Source organism: Lissotriton helveticus, chromosome 4_1, assembly GCF_964261635.1.
Source record: "Lissotriton helveticus chromosome 4_1, aLisHel1.1, whole genome shotgun sequence".
Lineage (NCBI taxonomy): Eukaryota > Metazoa > Chordata > Amphibia > Caudata > Salamandridae > Lissotriton > Lissotriton helveticus.
Window position 1 is genome coordinate 1916938541 of NC_136063.1, and position 27206 is coordinate 1916965746.

At 43.8% G+C, this 27206-nt stretch overlaps 1 protein-coding gene across 7 annotated transcripts in view; it reads left to right on the forward strand.

Moving 5' to 3' along the window:
- The window catches only part of PHF6 (PHD finger protein 6), a 467171-nt gene extending 440614 nt beyond the window's left edge, over positions 1–26557 (forward strand). For 6 of the 7 annotated variants that reach the window (XM_078688560.1, XM_078688565.1, XM_078688561.1 and 3 more), the window contains exon 11: positions 25959–26557. In XM_078688560.1, the coding sequence (XP_078544686.1) occupies positions 25959–26085 (127 nt within the window). In that variant the 3' untranslated portion in view covers positions 26086–26557. The remainder of the gene's footprint in view (positions 1–25958) is intronic. The other variant, XR_013610659.1, reaches the window with a different exon arrangement.
- The last annotated feature ends 649 nt before the right edge of the window (positions 26558–27206 follow it).

Sequence of the window (27206 nt, forward strand, 5' to 3'; positions counted from 1 at the left end):
ATATGCATTTGGCAGTGGATATTTTCTTTTGAAATGAAAATAATGAAAAACTGAAAAATGAAAAATGAAAATTAAACTCAGTTGAAAGAACTTATTTTCCATTGAATTTGTTGGAGGATTTCACCTGTTTTGAGTGCCTAAGGGATGTCATCAAAGTTCTTTTTGATTGCACATTCTCCACGACTTTATAATTGAAACAGGCACCGCCAGGAATTCTTCATTGAGTCATGTCCTTTCTCTGCAGAGCTATTCAGAGTCTATTGAAATAAAAGAGCAACACTGGAATAGCAATAGGGTCATCTTATATGTAGTTCCAGAGCAGATGTTCTGATCGCAGCTGTGCACTTAAATTCAAGGTTAGCCTCAAACTTTAGAGGGAACAAGTTCTGACAAATTGTGGTTTCTTGTCAAGTGTGTCATAGCTCAGTAGCTACCAGGCACAGGACAGCCTTTGTCCTCAACTGTGCATTGGCTTCCAGACTATCTTGTGGCCAGTACTGCTAGGATCTGCTTTCTTCAACACAGCAGGGCACCAGATGTAGGACATGATAGTTAAGAAAAAACGGGGTGACCCTGTGTCCCCCAGAACCTGGGTAATATATCGTTAAACAAAAGCGGTTCTGTCGGTTAGAACAAGCATGAGTTGAGGATTCTGTTAATGCAATACGAAGGGTAAGCTCTCCAACACACAATAATTCAACAAAAGGTCAATACTCCAATGTCTTAGCACTTAATGAAAAAAGACCTGATGTAAGACAGTTTTTATCAGAATTACTTCATTCAATGATAAGTATTTTACAATAGTAGACTGTCCGAATGTTTATGTGGCACATGTAAATAAAGCCTGCCCCTCAGGCATGGAAGGACAGCTACTCATGCATAACAATAAAACACACAAATTACCATCCTTGACCAACTGCAATAGTACGAATGTCATATACATCATTCTCTGTCCCTGCAATACTACATACAATGGCCAGACCACCCAGAAGGTCAAAATGAGAATTCTGCAACACGTGAGCAAGATCAGATGTAAAGTACAGGGAGCGCCACTCGTAGAGCATTTCCTTACCCAAAATCACACACCAGAGAGTATGAAATGGAGGGTGGTGGAGAAGATCAATATTAACCCACGGGATGGGTCCATTGCGGCAGCTCTAAACCCGCAAAGAGTGCAAATGGATACACATCCTTAACTCAGTGTCTAATGGGTTAAATGAACAGGAAGAGATAGCCAGACAAATGGGTCAATTGTAGGCTCCACAGGTTTTCATAAACACCTCGAACTGTTTCAACCCTTATGTTGCATAATGCTGCCATAATACTTTTATAATTGCCATATTAGGATCTGTAACACCTATCCATTTGGTTGTTTCAACTGCATAATCATATTAAACATTCTCTGTAAGCACACCTGTGCCATACTGTGCACTCTTGCAAGTCACTTACTCAGACTTTTTTTTTTTAACAGATTTTATTTGATAAATTGCACATATATCGCGACCCCCCACATGTCGGAGGTAGCCGCCAAGCAATACAAAGCATCATTGTCATAGCAATCTGTACATCATTGTATACGGCAACAATATCTAACTGAACCCAGGGAAATTCCCCCCCTTCCCACCCCTCCCCCCAATCCCCCCTTCCCTGGAACCCCCCTGGTCATACAACCCCGTCCCCCTTAGTCAACTCTTGGTGCCTCAGGCCAGTATTATCTATACATCCGCAGTTATGGCTCAGCACACATTCCCCACTGTAACCACTCGCTCTCCCGGAGGGTCCAGCCACAAGCCCCTGTAATCGGCCCACCTCTTCCAAATCTGATAGTGTTTACGCGGGCAGCCCCGGGCCTCAAAAATAGGCCGCTCCAAACCCATGCAGAAGTCCAACCCCTTCTTCCACACCGGAACAGAAGGAGCTCGGGAATCCTTCCATGCTTTTGCATTATCCCTCTTAGAGAGGGTCAAGCCTAAGACCAATAAATGCCTCTTGTACCTATTCCCCCCCCAACCCCCTCCATCACATGTAGCAAACCCAGTCGTGCCGTACGCGGGAGTTCCCACCCCAGAACCTCTGCCAGACAACCCCACACTCCTCTACAGAATCTATCCAGTGAGGTGCAGTCCCACACCGTGTGCAGCAGTGTCCCCACCTCCCCACCACATCTCAGACAGTTCGGGCTCGCAATAAGACCTACCTTCCACAACCGCTCCCTAGTATAATAAATTCTGTGGAGATATTTAAATTGAATAAGCCTCAATGTCATTGGTATCGCCGCACCTCTAGGGGCCTCCAGTGCCCCCCGCCAATCCTCCTCCTCTAATGCCCCAACATCCCCTTCCCACGACTCCCTAAGCTTCTGTAGTGTCGAGGAGCAATGTGTGGTAAGAGTCTGGTAGATGCGTGATACCTTTTTTTCACCTAAGTCTCCCACGAAGACCTTGGCCTCCACAGGACTAACCTCTGGGAGAGAATCCAAACCCACCAGACTCTGTGTAATAGCGTGACGGAATTGCAAATATTGGAAAAATTGGGACCGGGGCATACCGTATTCCGTTTGGAGGTCCTGAAAGGATTTAAGCGTAGTACCTGACATGACATTCCCGAACCTCGAGATCCCGATGTCGTCCCAACCCCTGAACACCCGAAGGGACTCCAGAGCCGGAAAGCGTCCATTCTGCCACAACGGGGTTTCCGCAGTCAGTTTGCCCCACCATCCCATACGACGCAATGTCTGCTTCCAAACCTGGAATACCTGCTGAGTTGCCGGCGGCAGCCCCCTGCGAAGGTGTGCCGCATATAGTATCTGATGTAAAGAGTTGTTCCCCATCAGATGGCGTTACTTAATCAGACTTTAAGCGTGCTTTTTACCATACTGTTTGTAGGCATAATTTCTCCCATGAGGTACTTTGTCCGTCCACTAATGCTGCTGGACTTGATTTATCCATGAAATTATTGTATGCATATTTTCCCCCATGAGATACTGTGACCATCTAACGGTGCTTCTGAACTTGTTTTAGCAATAAACAATCCCCGAAGTGCACCCCACTCCCACGATACTAAACAAGGGATCACACTTGTTGCCGCTTCCCATATAGGGTACCCGTTTTAGTCTTTGACCTGCACATATATGAGCGCCTGTCTGTACATAATGGGCACACTTAACTATGCACCATCAGTCTAATTGATATTATCCCCACAGGAGCATCCGCCATGTTACACTTGGACGTATGTTTACCATATACATGTCAAGATTAAGACTTATACATGGTAATTATTGTTTTTGTTTTCGGTGAACTAACACCGATACAAGTCACCACCACAAGTCAGGGCTCACTCACTAACTCACGCCGCCTGCGTGCTACAGTATAGGACGCCACGCCGTCTCTAAGCAATGGAGCTCGGCGCAGGACGTACTCGTGGCCACGTTATATACCTGCTACCGTGGTGGCTCGCTCATTCTGACATACATGCAATAGATGGATGGGATCCTGTACCATCCTTCCGTTCGCTGATTTCTTCAGATTTAAGGTGAGCTCGGGTTCTGCTAGCACTCCCCGTATTCGGAACACCGATGCCAATTAATTGAAAGCGCACACCCGCATGCCGGACTCTAATACTCACGATGAGTGATGCCGTCCAAAAACACCTCCCCCTCACCCCCATTTTTAATTTTCACTTGATAATTGCCCTTTGCCTTAATGAGGATCCCGCCCGGGCCGAATGCTGTGATTTATTTCCCAGTAACTGTGCCTCCGCAATGGGCTGATCTAACTCTGTAATCATTTGTTTTCAGGCAACCGCACCCTCACAGTTTATCACGGCCAGCGCACTTGCACCCTCAAGATGGGGCCTCCAGCCCTTACCATATTAGTAAACGTTCACACGCCTCTCCGATGGTTTACACAACGTGCTTCCTACACATTTTTTAATATAACAAACCGCCACTGATACACGTGCACTGTGGGTCTCTCTGAACCATACCAATTCCTCTACCGTATGAGCACGGATGAACTCCTGAATATTCCTTTTTAATCCTTTTCACCACATCTCATGACCGCGCCACCCTGCATAACCAAATTAATTTAAAAAAGGGGGTGGTGATGGACAGAGTATCTGAGTTAATCAGAACACTCCTACCCAGTCAAAAGATCAGGGCTTGATCCATCACCGTTTTTTAGCTCACTGCACCATCCCAGTTCAGAACCTGGCTATATGCAAATTAGTCTGTCCCTGGCCCAGTGCATCATGGGACCAGGGCAGACCAAACTACCAAGCCAATTCTTCACTGGAAAGGAAACAAGCTTCCGGGGACCGGTTTCTGGCATTACAGCCGTCTTCGGCCCGGCTTGCTTGAATCCTGATGGTGCAGTGAGCAAGGGACTCATGTCTGAGCATACCCTTCCACACTCATGGTGGCCAAAATAATTTAAAAAAGGGGGTGGTGATGGACAGAGTATCTGAGTTAATCAGAACACTCCTACCCAGTCAAAAGATCAGGGCTTGATCCATCACCGTTTTTTAGCTCACTGCACCATCCTAGTTCAGAACCTGGCTATATGCAAATTAGTCTGTCCCTGGCCCAGTGCATCATGGGAACAGGGCAGACCAAACTACCAAGCCAATTCTTCACTGGAAAGGAAACAAGCTTCCGGGGACCGGTTTCTGGCATTACAGCCGTCTTCGGCCCGGCTTGCTTGAATCCTGATGGTGCAGTGAGCAAGGGACTCATGTCTGAGCATACCCTTCCACACTCATGGTGGCCAAAATAATTTCAAAAAGGGGGTGGTGATGGACAGAGTATCTGAGTTAATCAGAACACTCCTACCAAGTCAAAAGATGAGCTAAAAAACGGTGATGGATCAAGCCCTGATCTTAGTTGAGAGAAGGATTTGTTATAAGAAGACTGGTCAGTATAAAGCATTTCATTAACATGTTTAACAATCTCTGATTTCTAAGCAGCTGTTAATATTCTGAACATGTGTAATAAGGACTGCAGGCATCTTTAATGGAAAGTTTATAGTTAGACATAGCACATTTACATTCAAGCCTTTTTGTGGGGATAGTAAATGCATCTCTAGTTTCAGTCTGCTCTTTTGGTGGTGCAGAGAAGTTTGTGTCAAAGAGAGCAAAACCATCATGCTGATACTAGAGATACATAAATTAATGTTTAAGTGACAATTGAGCACTAAGTGGTGCATTTGCCAGTCATTAAAGATCACATTGAGATAGGTCTGGAATATAGCACGTATGGCACCTGAGGATATTTTCCTCTAGTATATTTGTAGACCATCTCAGAGGAATGCAAGATCTACGAAATGCTAAAGTGAATTCAGTTTATTATTGGTCAGACCAGCAGATGCAAATTCAAACCAGATATTTGTACCTGATTTTACAAAGGCATTTGCAGTACAAGGTAGGGGCATGCATGATGAAGGGGATTTGGCACCACTGACTATCACGAACTCCTGTGAAACACCTACCAAATACATACAGAAGGGACCCCAGCTCCAAGCGCCTGTCTATTACCCCCAAATACCATCAGACTGCACTAAAAAAGGGGAAAAGAATCTGTGGTTTTGGCTCCTAAAGATACTTTGCCAAATAAAGTTCCACAGTATATGTCGTCTGAATTTCTAGACACTGAAAGAGTCACAAGATGAAAGTCTGTGCAGGACAGCCACCAACCCAAAACAATTGCATGTAAAATGTCAAGATGACGACGAAGAACATTGGAAACAGGGTAAATACGGTAGAAAAAATGTAGATATCCAGCGTAGGAGGAATCACACTGGGGAATATAGTCCCCACCATTACGACAGACCGATAATTGACTATATTTGGTAAGGAGGATTAGAAATTTTGCAAACAACGGCCTCTTTCAACCTTTGTACTTAGGCTTCATAAAAAATATGTGCAGCTTGATTAGCTAGGCAAAGTAGGAAGATGGACTTTTTGGAAAGTTTCTCCACTTTTGCTGCAAACTCAATTTGAACTGCAAATTCTTTGGCTTTAGTTGGGCGCTATGGCTGCCAAATGTGGGCAAACATGCACCATACCAGACACTGCAACCTTTGAAGTGTTGCAGTATAGACTGCCGTTGTGTGCAACAAGCTTGAAGGAGTTTTCCATACTACACAGATATTACCAGCCATACCATCAACTACAGCAACAGTCTCGACAAACATCTCATTATAGGCAGCAATGGTATTCATCGTCATTAAACCTATTAGTCATGTTCCAGACAACAATCCAAGCAAAAGTCTTGTGGCTAGGGTAAGCAACAAGACTTTTCCCACTGACAGTGTCTTCCAGCCAACCCAACTACCCCTTTTATTACCTGCTTTGCAAAGTCCAAGGCAGCAGAATTTCTGCCTTTTATTCTCAGTGGCAAAACATTACAACCGATCAGTGAGTGGGTGTTTGATCTGATAAGATAGGTCTGTAGGCTGGAATTTTCTGAAAATCCATTGCATTTTCCATCATGGAAGACCACTCATTATCAACTCCAGCTCTGACAGGTAGTGATACTGCCCCTGCATCACAAACAATTCCTAGAGAGTGTGTCCAAGCCCCAACAATGCCAAAAGTCTGCATTTTAAAGTATTCTAGATCTTTGTCAGCCCAAACAAAACCTGAAAAGGTAGACAGTTAAAATGGAAACTTTGCAGTAGGTTCTTCTGTTTCTTTAAGAAGGGGAATTCATGCTTTCCTTAGACCTCTTGTAAGTCTATTGTCACATACCCATTTATTCTAGCAATGTACCTAAGATTCGAGATAGGCCAGGTGCCAATGTCAATTCAAGTGTTACCCTTTAACCTAAAGTCCGCACCAAAGATATTCACAAACCGAATGGCACCAGTAGCAGCCTTCCTGTGGCACCATGGTCGTCAGGTCTTCCCCTAACTATATGATTAGTTGGTACAGAGGAGATCTTTGGCAAGTGTAGATTCATGCAGGAGTGTGCAAAACGTCTCAAAACTGGTCTTTTGCCCATCTGCAGCCCTTGAATATCATCCAGTTCCTTGGAGCAATTGGAACCCATTCAGAAGGCTGGCAGCAAATTTGTCTCATTAAAAAAACTGTACTAGTGCAAGCCTTCACTTCCAGCAGACATGTCAGCAAGATTCAAGCATTTACAATCAAACCTCCTTTTTTTTTTACTTTTAAAGATGGTGCTCTTTTTTTCACCTCCAACCCAAAATTCTTCCCAAAAGCACCTACAGATTTTCACTTGAAGCAATCCTGCTTGAAGCATTCTTTCCAAATCCAACTATAAGCATGAAACTGGGTCTGTATTCCTTAGATGTCCACAGATGCTTGATATTCTATATTGAACATATTGTGTCCTTCCAACAATCACACCAGCTTTTTGTGGCTTTTGGCCATTCTGAAAGTGAGCATCTGCCATAAAAGCAAGGTATAACAAGATTGATTTCTGCTGCTCTAGGGCAGGTCATCTCCTGCTCTAGGGCAGGGCATCTATCAGTGCTTAATTTGTGCCTCTGCTCTGCAACAGCACCTATTTCTTAACCCCAGCACTTAGATTGTCTGCCAATTGGTGGCACTGTCTGATTACATGTTTTAAATGAGCACATCAGCAGAGTATCTAACAGTTCAATGAATTATTTTTTAATATACTAGCGTATCCAGAATTCAGAAATATATCCCTTCCCGCACTCTTCGATCATCTAGTCATAATTTTTTATTACCCCCAGGTTTAAGCGTATTAAACATGGTGGACTCAGGTTTTCAACGCTGGCCCCTCAATTTAGGAATTCTATTCCCCCGTCTATACGCACTATTGATGCCTATCTCCAGTTTAGGAAACAACTGAAGACTTTTCGACCGCAACATGTCCTCAGTAGATAGTGTCACCACAGTATGGGAAGCCTTCAAGGTTACGGTTAGGGGGTGGTGTATAGCCAAGGGCGGAGGTATACTTAAAACTCTACGTGCCGACCTCCATGCTCTGGAAAAAGACCTACATGACCTCGAACACGCACTTACTCGAGGCCCCGATTACCGCCCATTACAAGCCCGAATGCGTGAAAAACTTACAGAATATGCTCAGGTAGCCGATAGGGAATGCAAATTCCTTGGTCGACCACATATGGCTCGCATTTATGGGGAGGGAGACAGGCCGGGTAAGGCTCTAGCGAATTCGATCAAACCCCCCAGGTTTCACAACTATGTCACTGCCATCCAAGACACTGAAGGCAACCTGCATAGGAACCTTCGGGATCAACTGCGTATTTTTCAGGAGCACTACCGTACTCTGTACTCCTCACACAGAATAGAACCCCTTGACCTCCCAGCATATTTCGAGGATGTCGCGCTGGCTTGGCTGGGAGACTCCCAGCAAAAATTCCTCCACTTAGAGCTGGAAGTTGACGAAATAACAGACGCTATCGCTGGAATGTGTTCCGGCAAGGCTCCTGGATCTGACGGCCTACCCATAGACTTTTACAAACTCTTCGCTCCAATTCTGGCCCCTGTTTTGAAGCAGGTTTTCTATGCCTCTTTGGAGGAAGGCAGTCTCCCCCGCACCATGCGTGAGGCACTCATTACTTCTTTGCTCAAACCGGGCAAACCCCCCACTCTAGTCGACTCTTACCGGCCTTTATCGCTGTTGAACTGCGATACCAAAATTTTAGCCAAGGTGTTGGCTACGCGCCTTAATCTCCTTATGGAATGCCTTGTCTTACCGGACCAGGCCGGTTTTGTTCCTAATCGGTCAACCTTACACAACCTTCGTACCCTACACGCGGTACTTCAACCCCAAATGCGAGGCTGTAGTGGTGTTCTTAGATGCCACTAAAGCTTTCGATTCGCTGGAGTGGGACTACCTATTGGGCACGTTTCGGCACATGGGAATGCCGTTTAGCCTCATAGACTGAGTCAAGCTCCTATATCACCAGCCAATGGCTACGGTACTTCTTAATGGGGCGAGGTCCGCCCCTTTCACGGTCCAGAGGGGCACTCGGCAGGGCTGTCCCCTATACTATTCGCCATCGCGATAGAGCCTCTTGCTGCGAAGCTCCATCAGAAACACAACCATCGATCCCTCATTTACCCTGCTCGGCAATTGCTTGTCTCGCTCTAAGCGGACGACATTACCCTTTACATTGAAAAGCCACAAGACAATTTAAACCCGGTGTTGAGAGAAATTACCAAATTCAGAGGCATAGCCGGAGTACAAGTCAACTGGACCAAGTCAGCCATCTTGCCATTAACTGATAGTACCCGCCAGTTTCAGCTGGACTTCCCTTTAGTTTGGGAACAAGACGAATTGAAGTGCCTGGGCATAACTATCTCTAGACAGAAGGATGCCATGATGCGAGCTAATTACGGAACTGTACTCGATAAAATCACAGATAATGTCACTAAGTGGATACACCTTCCACTGTCCATGGCTGGGAGGATCGCTCTTACCAAAATGGTATTGTTGCCGAAACTCCTATACCTCTTTGTCAACATTCCATACAACCCAGGGAAATTCTTTTTTAACTCCCTGAAGTCCCAAATTACGAGACTGATATGGGGTGGGAAACATGCACGCCTCGGGCTGGACACGCTCATGCTCCCCTTTCACCTAGGTGGGTTCGAAGTTCCCAACTTCGAAAGATACTATGATTGCGCCCAAGCGCACTTTGCTGTATATTGGTATCACCCCCCGCCATACATGGCATACCTAGCGGTTGAGGATGGTTATATAGCCCCAACGGTCTGTTCTGGATATATCCACACTAAGGTAGGGCCCAGAGAACAGGATCCTTCTACTGTCGACTACTGTGACTGCCTGGACCCGTACAACACACACCCTGGACTGTGCCTTTTTATATTCACCCAAGTTGCCCCTGGATAACGATCCTAGGCTGCCGATCATGTGCGAAGCCATTGGTCGCAAACTGCTCAGAGAACTGGGATATTCCACATGGGGCGATCTGTATATCAATGGGACCTGTCGAACTAGTGAGCAATTTTTTAAGGAGAGGTCACCCTCTATTATGGACACCTTTTTGCTCGCTCGTCTGCGTCAGAACGTCCGAGCTATTACTCCCTCCTTTCCCGCAGAACCTGAAACCTTTGCGCCATTACACGTCCTGGTTCATACAAGTACACCACGCCATATAGTCTCACAGCTGTCCAAACATGTGCAGGACGCGCCACGACCCACCGCACCCCGGGCCCGGCGGGAGTGGGATGGAGACCTTGATGAGCCATTGACTGATGAACAGTGGGAGCTTAGTTGTACACAGACGAAAACAATTACAGGTAACAATAGGTTGCGACTACTACATTATAAGTTCTTGCACAGACTTTACCATACCCCTGTTCGGCTGCATAAATTCCGCCTGCGAGACTCTGATCGCTGCCTTCGTTGCGGTGCGGCTGGAGCCGACTTCATACACTTGGCCTGGTGCTGCCCCCAAGTTGCCTCCTACTGGAACCAGGTTTTCGAAGGGCTCTCCACCCTGCTAGATACTGCGATTACCCCATGTCCGTTGAAGGCATTATTGGGCGTGACACAATCGGTGGAGACCGTGCATCGAAAATTCCTAGCGCTCAGTCTCCTTTTAGCTAAGCGCCTTGTGGCATGTAGATGGGGCACGGGCCGCGCTCCTAAATTTAAATGTTGGGTCCGCACCATGTCCACTTGGCAGGAACGCTTACATGATTATGAGGACCTACTGCCTTTAAAATCCAGACCTAAGGACATCTGGGCCCCCTTTGTGTCCTTCCTTCTTCAACAACAAGATGGGGAGGCAGATGAGCCTGAGGACACACTTGCTGCACTTCCCAATGCCACGCAGGCCCCGGGTAAGGATTGTAAATTCTTTAGTTAAGGACACTTGTTATCTTATGCCTGCACAACCTTTGGGAGTTTGTCCCCTTGGTGCGCACATACCGACGCCAGTTGTGCGTAGGGTCCACTTGTGTTGTTTATTTTATTTCTGTTTTATTCCATGCTCATTGTGCAATGTAACAAAATACCAATAAAGATAGTTTAAAAAAAATATTGTCTTTTAACAAGAGGCAAACTAATCACATCAGTACAGTATGCTAGAGTTCCCTATGATGCATCTGTAGAGCTGTAGCATGGAAGAGTCAACATATTTACAAAACTCTAATGCCTGGATACAGATTTTTCCAAAATATTCAGCTCAGGGGGAGTGTGTGTATAGGAAATAGATAATGGCTTCCTGTTTGATAAGAGCCTATATTGTCACCTGAAATTCGAGATGGCAATATAGAACAATATTATTACACTTTACTTGTTATATATTTAATGTTTTATATTTCATGATTTATTGTTTCATTGTAGTACTCTTTAGAAAGATTTGGAGCATTTGACACGGCAGGTCAGTCTGCCAGTGTCTCATAAAATGTGAGGTTTTGCTTAGAATAATGTCCTAATATTTAAAATGTGTTTTGTGCAGCACTGTGTATTGCAAGTCAATTGTTTAATGCAAAGTGCATTGTAAGGAAATCAAAAACCTGTGTGTGCTTTTCTTTTGCAGTGTATTGATAATATAGAGTACATTTAACTAGACCTACACAAAGACAGAATCGAAAGTGTAATTTGAGATAGTGTAACATTTTGCTAATAGGGTTCTGCATTCACCTTGATACACCGGGGTGAATTCTTTGATAGATAATTGTAAAAAAAAATTGGTATTGAAGGGTGAACTTGTCAAGATAGGTGATCTGTGCTGATAATTGATGTGAGAGCTGCACTGTCATTGTGAGAATGTTTTATTAATTAATTTATTTTTTACCAGCTCTGAAGCAAAGACAAAAATGCTATGTTAACTATTTAGATAACTTTATTTGTTTACGGAAGCTAAATATCCTTCAGATCAATTCAGCAGTGAGATTTACAGGAACTAATTCATGGTTAAGACCGCTCTCCTGTGTGTGAAAAACTAGATTTAAAACCTCTGCCAAACCTTCAGTTAGAAGGCTTGCCTATTTAAATATGTATATATTTATGTCACTCTAAGGTCATGAAATGTATACTTTTCTTCTATGTAGATTACATACTGAATACTGCTTTCTATTCTGAATCATGCATGTAAATCTATGAAGCATCCAATGCTAGAGAACAAATAAGTTGCTTATTTGTAACTACAGTTCTCCCATTATTGGTATCTTTAATAGATTTACACTTACTTCTTCCTCCTCCCAAATCAGAAAATTGGGCTGGTTGTATCCTTTCACACTAGTTCTATAGAATTCTGAGTTATGTAAGGCTCTGGGAGAGTGCAGTCCAGTGTACTGTTCACCTCTTTTGCTGAGGGGTTGGTCTCTTCTAGTGATTGGATTACTAACGTGTGTGGTTTTTACATTGCTTGCAAAGGAAATGGCTTTGTACTTCTATGGAGTCTTTTTTACTTGTATGGAAACGTTGTCGTGGGACGCCCAGCTCAACAATAGGGAATGATTTAAGCAGTAGAATTTATGAAAGATACCAGCTCCGTAAAACTATAGTTCCAGGTAAATAACCTATGCCTTGCAGCTCAAGGCAATATTAGTGACTCTGAAGGTATAACTAATTTTACTGAGATCCATGGTGGCGATGGTCACCACAGGTAAAACCACAGCTCTCTTCTGCATTAGTAAACCGCTATGCTGGCTGTAGCTTTTCGGGTGGAGGAAGTGTCATTACACAAAGCATGTTAGTGCATGCCTGCCATATTTTTGGGATTAAAAACACCAGAGAGGACAGCCTAAGAAAGCTTCTCCACTCTTGATAGGGGTTAAAGACCCTCCAGAAAGTCCTCAAGCCCATTTTGGGGACTAGAGTTGCCTTTATTTGAACAAAAGCTCTCTCACTGTCCGACTTTGGTAAGCTGTTAGCTCTTCTAACTCTGTTTTTCATCTAATGAGGCAGGTAGTCATGCAAGCCCACTGGAGATGCTCTTTTTGAATTAACATTTTCTGATTGATATGTTTAACCACTCATTTCTCACTTTAGAATATACTCCAGACACCAGACAGACTGGTTCTGGATAGTTTTGTAACAGTAATCCTCCTTTGTATCTTCACAACCCGACATGGATCTGGAGCTCTGTTCCTGACTTTGCCAGCTGTTCGACTACTCCAAAACCTTTTCTACAGTGTGCTAGGGAACGATGTCCCAACAAGTACGAGGGGATACAAACCCCTGTGTTGTGACTGCAGGAAGCAGATGTCGGCTACAGACCAACAGGAGGTGTGCCTTTCGTGCCTGGACTCCAAACACAACTCAGAGTTGTGTGATAAGCACACCCTTCTGTACCTGAAGGAAATTCAAGACCAGCAAGTGAAGCTGTATGTTGCAGAAAACAAGAAGAACTCATGGCCTTTGCAAAGATCGTGCTCAATCTCTGTCATGGGCCCAGTCACTACCCCAGTCATTCGACTTTTACAGTACGCTCTCTATTTCCTTCTCAAAGTCCTCCAGGAAGTCCAAGCGCAGGCTTAAAAAGGTGAAGTTGGACTGTACCCTCACCCCTCTACTCTGAAAAGAGGAGTCAAGATGTGAGTTGCACCAGACATCATGTTAATTCCTCAGTTGACACCCAAAATGTCCCGAGTTTGCTAAGCTGTCATCAACCCTGCAGCAGATTGTGGCCTTTAAGTAGGCCAAGCTGCCAATTTTCAGTGTTCTTCGGGCACACCTTGGGGCTCCAAAAATTTTTAGGTGCCATTTGTTAGCGTACCACTGGCTGGTCACTTTGACACCATCTGTCCCCTTCCGGACCCATTACCAGACATTTAGTTATAACAAAATAGGCTTCTCTTTGCAGTGATAGATCAGAGGCAGCTGAGGTACAAGAGCTACAGCTTCCTTCCATTAAGGCTAAAACAAATGTTTTGACCCCAATATTACTGCCTGGTCTGGCAACATCTGATCCCTTGCTGACATTTAATGATGCCTTCAAAGATACTCTGATGGCTACCATGTTGAAACCATGTTCTTGGCCGTGAGGGAGTCTTATTGTTCTGATCTTGACCAGTGAGGTGAACACTCCGTTCCAGCCAATCCTCCAGATCACATATCAAAAAAAAATGTGATTCCTTTGGCAAACATGTTTTTATTTGCCAGCTTGACACTACAATATGTACCCACAGTCCGTCTGTTGAGCGGATGCACACAAGCCGTTTTGGACATGGCTGGTGGGATTTGCCAGTAGACCTGAAGGATATTGAGGCCTCCCTGACTCAGATGATACATGGCATGCAGGAAGTGTCCAAGTATGTTATCTGCACTGGTTTGGATACAATGAGCTGTAGTAACGGGGATCAGTACCAGTGTTTTCTTTTGTAGATATGTCTGGCAGATGTCCACCTGATTCTCTGGCAGTGTACACAGTCAGCTAATGGGCATACCCTTTGATGAGTCTCACTTCTTTGAAGAGAAGCGTACTCCGCTCGGTTTTGTTTTAAAGGCAGCAAACCTACAACATACTGTATGGAGATGTGGACCTTGGCAGAACAATTTGTACACCAGTTCTGGAAATGTAGGGACTATTCCAGAGAACTGGCACCAATACCTACACAAACCACTGCTGCAATGGCAAACCAATCTCTTTATTTTGCCCTCAGTGGTGCATGTCCAGTCAGTGAAGTAGAGAGTCCACCTCTTCTTCCTGAGTTTTCTAATCCTGTCCTGCAGGACATGTCTAGTCATGTCCTGGGTGGGAGGATGAATGTCAGCAGAGCATCTGTCCATCCTGCTGCAGGAAGTATACCTATTGTTCTCCAAAGGGTACTTTAGAGAGGGTACCAGACTTAGAGAAAGACAAGGGTTAGTATTCCTATTTCCTTATCCTAAAAAAGGACAGGGCCTGGGGACATCAGAAGAACACGTTATTTCCCTTCTGTAACGTTCTTTCTGGTGGACACTAAGTGCAGGCTCCTCACTGCCCGCCTGTCTTGCCATTCTCTGGGATGACCTCCTTTGAAGATGTAGGAAAGTCCCAAATTGGGAATCAGCTCATTGGTACTGCCAATTGTTCACACCTGCATCTGAGGGCGTGGAAAGAGACAAACCAGAAACGAACGTCTGTTCTGTCACCTCTGGGGCAGTACATATCAACGCGGAGCTGCACAGCACCAAATTGCTGTGTGCAGAAGTATTGCTAGAGAAAAATAATCTAATTCAATCTGGCCCCTTGGTAGCATTCTAAAGTGAGTAATCTGCGTTAGATAGTGTATCCACTGCAAAGAATGTTACCTAAGGTAAATAACTTCTTTATGGTAGGGACGGAAACAGCAATAACTTTTGGTTCATAAGATCAGAGCTATTCGGCCAATTAGGTAGGATAAGAGACAAGGAAGGGGCAGTACAGCACACTACAGAATGTACAGAATAGGTTTTCATTATATATTGCAGATGTGAATACACTGGAGAGCAATTTAACTCCCTAAAACTAGCAGATCATTTAAATGACATCTCCCCATCTCTTGTTACTAACAGAGTGCCGTCTGTAGACAGCATTATGATGGACGATGAGGTCCACCTGACGATGAATAAGCATCCGGGCAAAAATACACTTGCCAGGTGGCTTCACAATAGCTTTATACAATGCATTCAAAGTCCTCTTAACAAACCCTTTAGCAGAATGTCCACCCCGCTATCAGTGAACCAGCAAGGAAGGCATCGTATTTTCTATATGGTCAAATTATATATGAATATTTTCATTGTAGATGTTTTGTGGCAAATTCAAAAGACATCTATAAGTATGTAAAGTAGTGCTACCAGAGAACCTCTTCATGTACTCATACATGGCTTTATAAATTGGCCCCATTATTCCAAAACATCCGTTCCAAGTATCCACAACCCAATCTCAGGAAAATTCTCATTGGATAGATTAGTTAGGTATGTTTGTCTACCCTTTTTACCTCACTACAACTTCTATCTTATGTAGTCCGTATAGATGCTGTTTTGCAGCCTGTGCATAGCATATGTTACTACTATACACATGCTGCAAAGTGAAGATAATACTTGCCTGTAACCATCCAAAGGCTGCTTATTCTGTTGTTGGTCTTTTAGGTCGATCGTAGCGCAGCACGCATGTGCTGCTTTCGGAGATGACCTTTTGGAATCAGTCTGCACTTTTAAAGCACTCGTGCATGTGGCAGCATCCACCATGCGGGAGCGAGCAGCAGCACGCAGGGGCCATCTTTTGTCAGTTAGCGTGGCCGCGCACTCTTGTTTACATTTGCCTGCTCGTGGTCGCTTTCACTTTGCCTGCTCGCGGTCGCTTTCACTTTCTTGTCATCAAGAGGCAGATGCAGGCTGTCTTTGCAGTGCATGTAAGGGCCCATAATTACACTGGCACGTCTTACGAATAACAAAATACTGTTAGGTGCAGCTATGTTGGTTTCTCTCGAGTTGGTTTCTCTCGAGAAATTTTCTCCGAATGGCTCTGTTTTGGCAACGAGCCGTTATATATGGCAGTTATAAATTGTCATCTTAACAGCCGAATCTAAAACAATAGTTATTAAACGAAGTCTCTAGGCCGAATGAGGAGCACCCTGCTGCTTGCCTTCTTCTGTGGAAGTTTGCTGGAGAAACTTAAAATTTTAAAAATCATGTGTGTGCTTATTTTTAATACAAACAATATGAACATCGACCAAGCGTTGTTTCAGCTCTCTGGGTGCATGCGCATGTTAAGACCGAGAACCATGGCGCTCTGTGTGGGTGAGTTGGTTATTGTGAGGCAAACAGGTTGGTATTTGCTGACAAAGCCTTCTGAGCGTGAACTCCCGCCATTAACCAATGTGACACCAAGAGAATTAGATACTCTGAAATGGTTGGGTAAGCAAGGGAGCTGGGGTATTAGTGACTTGAACAGAGATACCTGGCAGCCCGCAGGGTGTTTGACAGCCTCTCTTTAAGGGACAGTGGAAGCTTTGTCCTAGCAGCCAGGCACCCGCAGCCTTGTCATCTGCCTAGCCCTGGCTCCCATTAGCTTTCATAAGTGATTCCTCTCAGCCAAATATAAAATAGAGGAAAGTCCAGGCCGGACGGCCTAAGTCTCTGCAGACTCTCTTTACTATTAAAAATCGAAATGCAAATGACTTTCATTATGAATGCACATTACCACGCAAAGCAGTATGCATTAAAAAGGACGATGGAAGCAATAATTAACCTCTTCAAATGCTAAAGTCTTGGGAAGTTCGAGCAAGTTTTAATAAGAGACAACAGATATTGGATTAAAGGATATTGGCACGTTGAGGGAAGTTTGAAAAACAGTATGAATCGATTGGATATTGCCACCAAATAGCTACTGATAATTGGTATCCTGCAATGAAAATTGAGGTCTCTACTGTAAGCGAGATGGAAATGAGTATATTTGTCTCAGTGTAGCAATATAGCTTTTTGGCAGTGAACTGAAGACCGTTAATGTCTCTAGATGCATAACTGCGCATGTTCATTCACCTGCGTGACGCTGGGTGGCTTCCTAACACTGCATTAATTTAATAGCGAAAATAATGATTTGCAGTATTTGTATATGAAATGTATTTAAGGGTTTGTTCTGGTTGTTCAGTTACTAATCCATTCTCACTAAACGGAGAGACACCTGTCTCTACATCCTTTTGTTTCTGAGTTTGCTGACCATTACTGTGTTCAGTTCACTATGAGAAACGCACCCTTGAAACTGAGATATCAACACAAGTAGATATAATTTGCACTGTGTGTTAAACTCCGGTCAGGTTGTTCCCTGTAGTTAGTGACCACAAATTCACCATTCCACAACTATTTCGGCGGTTGAGAGTCTGTAGAAACACCCGGTTCAGTTTCAGCAGCCTCAGGAATGCTACACGATCTGTTTACTTACAAATGCCCCCCCAAAATCACTTTGATACGTGGATCCCTATTGGCCCGAAATGCTTTGCGAGTGTCCATTTAACTTCTTGTCATGAGTGTAGGGGGCGAGGGTAGAGTTTGTTTTAGAACTGAAACTAAATAACCAAGCATTGGCATAGCCAATAGGTCGTGCTTTTGGGACCTTAAAAGTATTTAGTTATGCAGCACAATATCCTTGGTGCAACAACATCAACTGTTGCATAGCTAAACATTTATAAGGTACCAAAGACGAGACCTATTGGCTAAGCCAATGCTTGTAATCCTCTACATCTGGACACTCTTATGCCACTTTGGTTTAGACAAAACACCAAAGTTTATGTTGGGAGTGCATGCGACTTTGCTTTGCACTTTGCCGGTGACATACCTTTTGAGCTGTATTCCAACAATTCTTTTGTGCATATATTGGAAACACCAACAGAAATATTCCAGCCAAGTTACTAGTTAACATCCTTTCTACAGCTACAGACTTCCCCTAGATGCATTTCCATAATTTTGGGAATGTTTTGTAAAGGTTGTGAATTGATAGGTGATGATTAAGTTACCAGTATGAATTGATTTTTAGCTTCTCGCGTTGTAGTCACAAGGTGTGTTCTCGCTTGCCTTGTACATGTATTATAAACTTATTAGTAACACTGTCTTTATGTTCTGCATTAAATGTTTCCCAAATGTTTTGTTACCTTTACTTTAACACCTGCAGAACTCTTAAACTTTGATCCATAACATTTTATACTGTGGGGAAATAAGTTTGTTCATTAATATTTGTTCAAGGCATGTGTGCTGTATATCCTCATCTAGTGTTGAGCTTGGATGGTTACAAGTTGTTTTTGTTCCAAGACGTTTTCTTCAAGTTACGAGGTTGTGTGACTCCTCCTCTTATTAATACTGTGCATGGTCATCAACCCCATCTTCAAATTGTATTTTTTCCGCGGACTGTTTTGTATGTAATCTCTCGAACTCCCCCTCTAGACACCTTCGAACAACCTATTGGTTCTCATATAGATCTCCACTCGACGGTATTGTGTTGATCGCGTAGTTCACTGCATCCGAGAGATCATCCTTCTGAGTAGGTGCTCTTCAGCTCGCTCTCGAGGCCTACAGGCCTCGCCCGGCCTGGTTCCTTTTTCCATTTCTGCATCCTTCGGAGAAGGACATGCTGAAGAAATGAACTCCATTCTACATCTGTCCAGAGTGTCATTCTAAGTACTGCCATACCAACCAATACTCAGTTCGCAACCAATACCTCTTGCCAGATCTTCTAGATGACACCTGTGAGGCCTTAAACATCTTTTCGATCGAAAAAGACCCTTAGAGATTGATGTGCTTTATGCCAGAAATGCAGGGCAGGCAAGCACACGATGTTCCAAACATCTTCGGTCAGCAACAGCACGAAGAAGCTTCAGCAGGTCAAATCGCTCTCTATTCACGATGCTGATTCCGAGTCTCAATCTGATCTGGACTCTGACACCCTTCATCCGGCACAGAAGCATCGGACAGTGAGTACTACTACCCCTGATTCAAAGTCCAAAGTGGTCTTGACTGAAAAAACTGCACACGGTCCGCCCCTGCAAAAAGGCCATGGCACACACCAAAAGAATATTTTATTTTTTCCAATGAATTTTCTTTATTAATTTTGCTCTTTGGAAGGTACAGACCATGTTCATATACAATACATTTCTCTCACATTTCAACTGATACCATGAACATACCATTTGTGAAGTCAGAATTATAACCTTATATGCTCCTCTAGAGCGGTTTGCCACTTAAGACAAGTATTTGGTGTGCAGTAAACGAACTTTAACCCCTATCATCCCCAACACCCTCCCCCCCCCTACCGGTTCCATGCACCTTAGGTCCGATTATCTCAAGCACCGTCTGGGGTCTCCACTTATTTCCCCTCCTGACTGTTAGTTTCTGTCCCAGTGGAGTGTGTCTCATTAGCGATACCTGTGTGGACTGTGGGGCCTGCCCTTCTATCTCCTGCACCACCATCCCCCATGCCATTAGTACCTCGGGCAGTTTGTCATCTCTTCTGGTGGCGCTACCTCCGCCTGTGCCCATTCTCTAAGGTCAGTTCTCCAGCTTGCGAACTTTGGCCGCTGCTGCGCCAGCCAGTGTATTGCTATCCGCCGCCTAGCTATTATGACCCCCAGCACCAGGAACCGGCTACTCGTCTTGCAGTAGACGAGTAGACGGGGAATTAGACCGAGGAGATATGAGCTCGCCTCCATGGCAATCGTCCAGCCAGTTATTCTATGCAGGTCCTCTAGGACCTCCGTCCAGTATGTCTGAATTACTGGGCAGGTCCATACCATATGTGGAAAGTCCACCTGCACATGGCGACATCTGGGGCATGTTGGATCCCTAGAGCTATCAATGGCGTGGAGCCGCCTGGGCGAGAGGTAGGTTATATGTACTATATTATACTGTATTTGTTTAAATCTGTTAGAGACTGATACCTTGCGTATCCTCTCATGGATTTTCTCCCAGTCCTGCGGCATAAGTTCCTGCAGACACACCTGCTGCCATTTCCCTTCTATTCTTAAGGGACCAGGTTTTTTATCTTGCCTCAGCGCACTATATAGATGGATGACAAACTTCCACCCTCCCGCCATTGCTATCATCTTAACCAGGATATGGGTGGATTCCGGGGCCTCAAGGAATGAGGGCCATAGCTACCGTGCCGTGGCCGCTATCTTGGCACTTAAGGGACCAGGTTTTTTTTATCTTGCCTCAGCGCACTATATAGATGGGTGACAAACTTCCGCCCTCCCGCCATTGCTATCATCTTAACCAGGATATGGGTGGATTCCGGGGCCTCAGGGAATGAGGGCCAAAGCTACCGTGCCCGCTATCTTGGCATATTGCAGAAATTGTCCCGGTCCCAAGTCAAAGGTAGCCACCGCCTCCTGATAGGTAATGAACCTATTTTCCAGGTCAGATAACATTAGGCAGCCCCTGTCCTTCCATTTGTCAGTCGACATAACCTGCTCAATTTGAGCGAAGGGTGGCATAAGCCAGAGATCAACCTCCGAGGCGAACGGCCACTCTCGGATAGGTCTCTTAATCACTCGATTCCAGATCGCCGTTAATAGTCGGACTAGTGGAGGACACGGCTCCCGAGACCCCCCTGCCCGCCAAAGGAGTGCCCCCAGCTGCCGGCCTCCATATGTGTCCGCCAGTAGGGCTCTCTCCCAGGAAGGGTCGGTGTCCAACCATGCTATGGCATGCTGCATTTGCGATGCAAAATAATAAAGTTCCAAGTCCGTAATTTCCAAACCTCCTTTGCCCCACTTGCGTTTCATGACCTTCAGGCTGACCCGGCACCGTTTCCCATTCCATAGCAGCTGTAGAAGCAGCGCATCTGTATCTTTAAATATCCGATTGGGGAGTTCAAAGAAGGATCCCTGCATCGTAAAGAGGCATCTAGGCAAACCACCATTTTTATCAAGGCAATCTTCCCCATTAGCGAGAGCTTTAGTGTGTTCCAGAAGGTAATACTGCCCGGAAGACCCCTAATAATCCATCCTACGCACCAAAAGACTTAAATGGAAGCCCTGCCCTCGGGCTCAGCTCCCAAAATTTGGCCTAAAGCTGGGGCTTCCGCCTTTCCCTCATTTGCCCCTACAACTCTTCGACTTTCGGTATCCTCACCAAAACAAAAACTGGTTATTTCGGATCTACCAGTAGCTCTGCCTAAATCGAAGCTCCCTCCACTGAAGTGTTTATCTTTCGGATCAAAGACTCCACCTGATCCGATCCTCAATCTCATGCAGGAAAGGCTCGACCCAAAGCAAAAAAAGGCTCTAATTCAACCAAAATTGTGCTTCAGCCTGCAAAAACCCACTCTTCAAACAAATAATTAATTATTTTCTGGGGGGCTTTAAATGCTCCTCTACAACCTTCAAAGAAAAAGGATGCTGCACCAAGTCCTTTGCCCATTTCTACTCCAGCAACACCATCATACACTCCACTACCTCACTCGCCAACACCGTATGAGCCAGGTGACATATGGTCTCACTCACCCCTAGTATATGATGATAATATACCACAGGGGATGCCTGGGATGATTATAATGCCAATCCTCAAGGGGATACAGACCCTGATCTCGATCCCACATGGCCATCACCACCTGATGACGCTTCTGTGTATCAAGAATCTCATTGCAAGGGCTGCAGCTTAACATCAAGTTCCCTTGCATAAAGATACAATAGAAGAGGACTTTCTTTCTGAAACCATATCTAACACTCAAACAGGGGTGCAATACCTACCAATCCTGAAGGGCATGGTACGCCACACAGAGGACACTTTTAAAGATGCTGTCAAGGTGAGAGTTATAACACCACTTATTGACAAAAATTATAAGGCTGCACCATCAGATCCTATCTATATTAGAGATCAATAAACTCCAGACTCCCTAGTCGTGTTTAATGCAAAGAGAAGGGCCAACTCCCAAACATCAGGAGAAGCGCCGCCTTTGGACTAGGAATCTAAATTGATTGATGCTTCTGGAAAACAGGTATCTGCCCAAGCATCTAATCATTGGCTCATAGCTAATAGCCAGGCTCTATTAGCTAGATATCATATTGCCCATTGGGAAGAAATGTAGGCGCTCCTCCAATACTCCCCTTAAATGATGGTAATGATAATTAACAACTCAATAAAATGTGCCTTTGATGTGGCTGATACCGCTGCTAGAGAGATAAGTACTAGCATTCTATTGCTTAGACATGCATGGCTTTGTGTTTCAGGATTCAAGCCCAAGGTACAGTAGGCAATCTTACACCTACCGTTTGACAAAGCACTCCCTTTTGGACCTCAGGTAGGCGCAGCCCTAGAAAAGATTAAAAAGGACACAGAGGTTGCAAAATGAAGGGGGGCTTTGCAAACAACCACATATCGTGGGTCCTTTCTTAGCCTACCTATAAGGCACGGTGCAAGATCCGCCTTCTCTGACATTGGGGCAGTATATAAAAATCAGGGACATACCTGCTATAGAGATTCCTACAAAGGAAACTATTTTAAAGAAAGATGTCTGGGAAATAATCCCCGCACCTCAAACATTAACAATAAACAATGACTTCCTTGTCATTCCCCCAAACCACTTAACACCTGTCAGTGGTCGTCTTCAAACCTTTCTACCAATCTGGAACTCAATCACAACAGATCAATGGGTGTTAGAAATTATCCAATATGGCAACAGTGTGGAACAAGCTGCAACTCCCCCAAATATCCCCCCTCACAAACATACACTATCAATACAACATCAAATTCTCCTTCAACAGGAAATAGCAGCTCCATTACAAAAAGGAGCAATAGAACCAGTTAAAAAACTATTTTAAGGAACAGGGGCATACTTGCTATACTTATCCCCCCAAAAAGATTTGTCTTTATGCCTCATTCTCAAACCACTAAACTGTTACATTATATCGGAACACTTCCATATAGTCACTCTTTAGGAGAAAATATTCCATTGCTACAGAAAAGTTGTATCATGACCACCCTGGATCTAAAGGATGCATATTTTCACATACCCATCCATCCTGCACACACAAAGTATCTCATGTTTCAGTTTCAGGGCAACCGTTATCCATTCAAAGTTCTTCCATTTGGGATTACCACTGCAACCATTCACAAAATGTCTTGCAAAAGTAGCAGCTCATCTTCGAAGACACAACATGCATATGTTTCCATATCTAGATGACTGGTTAATAAAGCAAGCAGTCTCAACCTATGCAACCACAGTACTCCACACACCCTAACTCTTCTACACCAATTAGGGTTCACCATCAATTTACAAAAGTCAAACCTACAACCACATACCATACAGCCATATCTACGAGCCATGTTCAACACACATTCAGCACTGGTATGCCCCAATCCAGACAGAATCAACAACCTAGTATCATTAATTCAACAATTTCAAATAGGGAATTCTATCTCCGCCCAAAACATTGCTACGGCTTTTTGCATGATGGCATCCTTTATCTCAATAGTCCCACATGCCAAACTACACGAGACAGCTCCAGGAATGTTTCTCTCATCAGTGGAAGCAATCACTGGGTTAACTTCACGATCTAGTGTTGGACAGCCGTGCACACCACTCTCTGCAATGGTGGAATCCACAGAACTTATCCAGAGGGCAGCCATTTCAAGACCCAGTTCTTAAGTCATTCTTAAGGAAGCCCATAAACCTACCACAAGGGTATGCGGCCAAATGGAAAATATTTGTTGTTTACTGTCAACAGCAGAACATCAACCCTCTTAATGCAAGGGTGCAGGCACTCGTTACTCACTTATTGCATTTACAAACAGGGTTAGCATATACATCATTACGCCTACACCTGACTGCTATTGCAGCCTATTTTCAGCATAGATAGCACTTATTATGTAAGATTCCTGTCATTAAAGCTTTTATGGAGGGACTCAAAAGAACCATTCCTCCCAGGCTTCCTCATGCACCAGCATGGAACTTAAACATTGTTTTAACAGGACTCATGGGACATCCTTTCGAACCTCATAACTGTCAATTGCAATACTTACCATGGAAACTTGCCTTTTTAATTGCTGTCACTTCTCTCAGAAGTGTCAGTGAAATTCAGGTATTAACACTTGAAGAACCTTTCTTCTAGCTACAGAAAGAAAAAGTGGTACTCGGAACAAATCCTAAGTTCCTTTCAAGAGTAGTTCCTAATTTTAATATTGATCAATCTATTGAATTACTTGTATTTTCCCCACAACCAGATTCTGTTGCTGAGAGAGCATTACACACATTAGATGTTAAAAGAGCCCTAATGTGTTATATCGACAGAACTAAAACATTCAGAAAGACAAAGCAATTATTTATCACCTTTACACCAACTCATAAGGAAAAGGCCATTTCAAAATCAGGAATGTCATGATGGATCGTTAAATGCAAAAGCGAAAATAATTTTACTTGTTTGCCCTAAAGCTCATTCCTTCTAGAAAAATAGGAGCTTCACTGTCTTTTTTTAGGGAACATTCCCATTGCTGAAATTTGCAAAGCAGCTTTATGGTCTACTCCACACTCAATTTCAAAACATTATTGTGTGATGTAAATACGCCAACAAGCCAATGTTGGTCAAGCAGTCTTAAGGACTCTCTTTCAACCAACTGCAACCTCCACGGATTAACCAATGCCTAGGGGCAGTGACTGCTTTACAGTCTATGCAAAGCTTGGAATCTACAGGACACATGCCTTCACCGAATTATGTTACTTACCCTGTAAGCATCTGTTCTTGGCATGTAGTGCTGTAGATTCACCTGCGCCATCCCTCCTCCCCAAAAGAAACCTGTGCATGTTGCAGTTCATATACTTTATATACTTGCATCATGCTATCCCATGGCCATCACATTGCTATACTTATCATTATTACATTGTCCACTATCTACGGCAAAGCATTCTGAAGATGGCGTTGATGACCACGTGCAGCATTACCAAGCAGAGGAGTCACCCAACCTCGTGATTCAAGAAACAATTCTTGGAACAAAAACAACTTGCAAACATCCGAGCACAACGCTAGATGGCGGAGTTATGCAAAGCATGTGACTCTACAGCGCTATATGCCAAAAACAGATGCTTACAGGGTAAGTAACAATAATCCTTATGGGCCATGTGGACAGAACCTACTTGGAGTATTAGAATAACTCACAAATGTTAGCTTCTGTAGAAAGAACCAAGGAATACATTTTTTTCTCGTTTGCTGTGAATTACACTGAGGTAGTTTAAAATCTGGGCCCACCTGTTAAGTTTCCTGCAAATGGTAGTGTTTTGCTATAGAAGGTGTAGTGAGCGAGAAATGCCAGTTTAATTGCTTCCTGTTTCCACTGGAAGCCAGTGGTCTTGGATGATTGGATTTCCAATGGAAGTCAATGGTGTTGGGCAATTCATGTACTAAAGTCTGCAGACTAGTGGGGGCATAAGAATTATCCCCAACTTTATTGAGGGGGTATAAGAAGATGTGCCTATCAAGGATTACATAAAATAAAATGTTCAAATATGCTGTGTGCACGTATTATTGACTAGTGTGATGTTTTAGCAAAATGTTCATAACCCTTCCACTTTTTTTCATAGGCTCTACTGTAAAAATCATAGTGGAAATGATGAAAGAGATGAAGAAGATGAAGAACGAGAAATCAAAAGCCGAAACAAAATGGGTATCGAACATAGTGGCACTACTCAGCAAGTCAATGGAAACTAGTTTTAGAAGTTACTCCTGACAAGTCTTACACCTAGACAATGAAACACGCCCAAGAAGCCAAGATAGTAAATAGCAGTAGGAGGCTTAATTCTGGTCAAGTGCATTTCATTCAGAGTTGTGTAAAGAACTTCGGGGGAATAGGAAATCTGTATATTTGAATCTTGGCTAATTTTGTAACTTTGAAAAGGAAGACCTCATTAGTTTTCCAATAACTTTGGTTTTACTGCGTCTGTTAGGTGGATTTCTTTATTCTTAAAAAATAAAGTGGTCATCGTTTGAATAGGTCAAAGAGACAATGATAGAAAACTGGGAATGAATGAAAGTCATCCTTAATTACTATACTTTTTTATGTTTTCGTAAATCAAAACGGGTCGTTGAATTTATACTACCCAGTTCTTGTAAGAAATGCCATGATACTGCCTGAAATGTTTGTGTGTAAGCCTACAATAAATGGCAGAGTTTTACATGTGAATTTTGTCTGTAGTTCATTATTGTCGATGTTATTCTCTGGGATGGCTTATTGATGGTTTGAACATTAAATATCACGTTTGTTCACACAGAAACCAAAATGGGACACAATTGTGTAATCGGGGGTTAAAATATTCTGTATTTAACTTATTTTTCGATACTTAAAGATTAAATTGTTTGTATTCTGCAAATTGACATCCCCATACTGTGTATATGCTGTTGTGAGATTTAGTAGCCTTTTTTATAACATATTTGTGTTCTTTTTATTTTCTGGGACAGCACAATAGAAGCTACTAGTATGCAGTACTCAGCCTTATGTCTAAGAGATAAAGGTCGGATTTGTACTGGAAATGTACTTTTATTTCTGCAGAGTGGTCAACTGCCTGTGTTCCAGATGTGGACCTGTATGAAAGTGCCCCTTTTTGCCTGGTTACTCCCCCCCCCCCCACACACACACACTTTTTGCCTGGCACATGATGCACTTTTAACTTAGAGTGCTATAGGTCCCTGCCAATCAGGTTGCCAGGGCCTGTGTTCTTTTCCAAAGCTGTATCTCTGTACCCACAATTGGCACTTCTCTGGCCACAGTTAAGCCCCTTGTAAAAGGTACTATGGGTACCAAGGGCACTGAGACCAGGAAAGGCCTCTAATGT